General features: G+C 49.4%; 1 protein-coding gene across 1 annotated transcript; it reads right to left on the minus strand.

Annotated features, from left to right (window-relative positions):
* Window positions 1-1,371: 1,371 nt before the first annotated feature.
* Rps26 (ribosomal protein S26) lies at window positions 1,372-3,358 on the minus strand. Its single transcript, XM_021654778.2, has 4 exons — window positions 3,109-3,358; window positions 2,700-2,877; window positions 1,859-1,989; window positions 1,372-1,476 (listed from the first exon to the last, which is right to left on the minus strand). Exons 1-4 carry the CDS (start codon window positions 3,109-3,111, stop codon window positions 1,441-1,443), a joined length of 348 nt encoding a protein of 115 aa, XP_021510453.1. The 5' UTR covers window positions 3,112-3,358; the 3' UTR covers window positions 1,372-1,440.

Here is a 3,358-nt window from a genome sequence, read left to right on the forward strand (position 1 = left end):
CTCTGGCCTCTACAGGTACCAGCGAGACCATCCACACATCTTTAAACATGCAGAGAACTTCGCAGCTGACCTGTGGGCCCATTCTGATAGCTTATGACCTTCCATTTTCAACACACACCTTTTCTCTCTCTCAGCACGGGAGAGGTACAGGCAGACCAATCCCTTGAGTTGAGGCCAGTCTGGTCTACAGTTACAGGACAGCAAGAGCTCCTGTCTGGAAAAACCAAAACAAGCATGTCTGCATTCTACAAGACCTTCCCAGAAGTGGAAATTGATGTCTTGGTTGTATTCCAAACAAGTCATGGGACAGGGTAATTCCCCAGCCTGGAGCTGCTTTGTAGACTAAGTTCACCTTGAACTCCCAAATGCTGTTAAGACTTGGATTATCAAGGTTAAAAAAAAAAAAAGCTAAATCATTTCTAAAGACCTCTGATACCCCTGAACAGGTGTTTGCTGACTTTGAGCTGCCATGAATATGCTAGAACTGAAAAAGCAACCAATGCTTTTAATCATGGAGCCATCTTTAGAACCCTTCAAGTACGGTTAGGGATGGCCAACCCCACCAACTATGCTTAACGCTAAGCCCTCAATCACAGGATACCTACAGAGAAGACTTCACTCTGAACTAAGTAATGTTTGGGTCAGCCTGAAAATAAAGGCACTTGCTACCAAGGCTGGTTGGCATTTGATCCCAGAGCAAGCCTCCCTGCCTCATGTCCTCCAAACCACCTCATATTAAAGAGATGCCCCTATCAACCTGGAAACCAGGGCGACCATGTCACAGACACAGGCAGACTCCCACCTGAGATTTTCTGTCAAGTGGTCAACATCTTTGCCTTCAACTTTAAAAGGTCTCTAAACATTATCATGGCCAGGACCTTCAAACACTGTCCTTTCTTGCTGTATTTACAAATCTCTTAGGTTGGTATGGTTGACATCTACACCTTTAGTCCTAGCACTCAGAAGCAGAGTTCAAAGCCAGGAAGGTGATAGACCATGTCTCAAAACAAAATAACTGGCTTGAAACTATGACCAAATTAAAGCCTATTGGGTTATAGTGAGTGTCCTACACTAGGAAAACAAACCAAACACAACCCTGGTGAAGCCTCCAGGAATATGAAAACCTCGGCTGACTCACCCTTACAAGGAGTGGTTCATCCCCAGAACCCATGGGAAAAGCCTGGTGAAAGCACTTGCAAGGAAGGCCGGGGAAGCAGCAACGGGAGCTCTGGAGCTCACCTGCAGAGACTGCCTCAAAAAGTAAGGCGTACAGAGCCTAAGATACCAAGCTTACTCTGTGCCTCAGGCTCCAGAAGCACACACAGAAAGGAACACACCACTCACGCCTGAACAGACACACTCAACACCACATAAAGTGTAACTTCCATTTTATTTGTCCAGAGTATTTTTTCTGTCCTTCTGTCACAAACACCTTTGTCTTTACATGGGCTTTGGTGGAGGTCGTGGTGCAGCACCCTGAAAAACAAGAGATGAGGCAAATTAAAAAGGTATCCTACAGCTTGACTCCAGAGGCAAGCCCGGTCAGCTAGGGCCATAGTAGAGTTCATGAAAAAGCAGAAACCCTAACCCACATGACCTTGTAGTTCAATGAGAGAGCACTCATCACTAGCAAGTTGAGGACCTAACCCACATGACCTTGTAGTTCAATGAGAGAGCACTCATCACTAGCAAGTTGAGGACCTAGGTTTGCCCCTTCCCCCCCACCACTATAAAATGAACTTGAAGATACCACACCATTCCCACCAAGTCTGGAAAAGCAATCATACCAGACTAAAACCGTAGTAGACATTTCTCTGGGTAAGTCCCCAAGTCTCAGGTTAAAACAAAATTTACTTACAGCAGGTCTAAATCGCGGTGGAGGTGTTCGGTCCTTCCGGGCCTCACGGGATCGATTCCTAACCACCTTGCTGTGAATGGCGCAGCTCACGCAGTAATGCAGCTTGACATAAAGTTTGGGAAGCACGTAAGCTGACAAATTGAGAAGCAGATTAGATATCTGTGCATACCGTGACTCCCTTACTGCACTGGTCAGAAATATTCTCAGGTGCACACACACCACCTCCACAAAACCACTCAGCAGTCCAGAAGTGACACGCACAGTTCTGATAAACCCACCCAACAGACAGTTCTTGGGGGAGACGCTGCAACTCGAATGGCAAAGGAGCACTTGAAACTGCAGGGCCGCAGGATAGGAGAAGATAGCTCAGGCTAGGGAAGGAAAGAGTCCAATTCTGTCGCTGCCATTATCATCGGCTAAGTCAAGGAAACCAGCCAGGCATATTGACACACTAGCGTAGACATCTGCCCGAGTTCAGGGCCAGATAGTCTATACATCGAGTTCCAGAAACCTACCTGCAGCCTGCTTCACTTACAGCTAAGTCTTTGCTCGTTTTAAAAGTAGCTCATTTGTTCTACGAAAGAGCTTCCGGGCTTATCACGTTTCTACCTCTTACAGACTCTCTTCTGTAAAATACGCAGTCACATGGACAGGACGCAGGCGTGGTTTGTCTACCACGCACGAGCCTCGACCAAGAGGGTGGAAGGAAAAATAAAAATCTAAGCTCAACCTCTACGCTAAAGGTTTTTACTAGGCCACAAAAGGCACCCTCTGCCCGACGCTGACGGCAGCCAGGTCCACCTTTCCAGTCTCCGTACACACCTGATCGTGGCCGACTTACCGTCGAAGACACTTGCTTCGGATATGTCCCTCACAGCAGCGGCCTCCACAATGTTCCGAATGACGAACTTCTTAATGGCCTTGTCCTTGGGTACGCAGCGGGCGCAGTTCGTGCAGCGAATCGGCTGCACGTGGCCGCGGCCTTTTTTAGCTCGGCCGTTGTTTCTCCTTTTTTTGGTCTGAACAGGAAAGAAGAGCCTGTTAGGAAAGGGTGCACCCAGCCCTTTCCGGCCAGCCGCCGCCCGCGCCCGACAAGCCGGGCCACGCACCTAGGCCCTTGGAGCCCGGGATCGATGCACACTTCCTAACTCCCTCCTCCAAGCCCCGACTCTCAAGCCCCCACGGCCCGAAAACCTACTCTCCCCTCCCCACTGCCCAGGCTCGCGCGCTCATCACGCCGCCGCACTCACCATCTTGGAGTCTAGACCCGAGAGAGGATCCGGCGCCCCACCGGACGCTCTTATATAGCTCGGGAGCCTTACGCCCGCGCCGGAGGAAAATCCTCAGAGGAGGGGAATTCTGATGACCCTTAGCAGCGACTGTCCTCCAATTTACTTAATTATTAGCGATTCCTATGCAGTGCAGGGCTGGAACAGATCCCTAGAAATTATCTGCGGCGCGAAGTAGCGACGGGACTAGTTAACCTGCTGGCGGAAGATT

The sequence above is a fragment of the Meriones unguiculatus genome, chromosome 18, assembly GCF_030254825.1.
Source record: "Meriones unguiculatus strain TT.TT164.6M chromosome 18, Bangor_MerUng_6.1, whole genome shotgun sequence".
NCBI lineage: Eukaryota > Metazoa > Chordata > Mammalia > Rodentia > Muridae > Meriones > Meriones unguiculatus.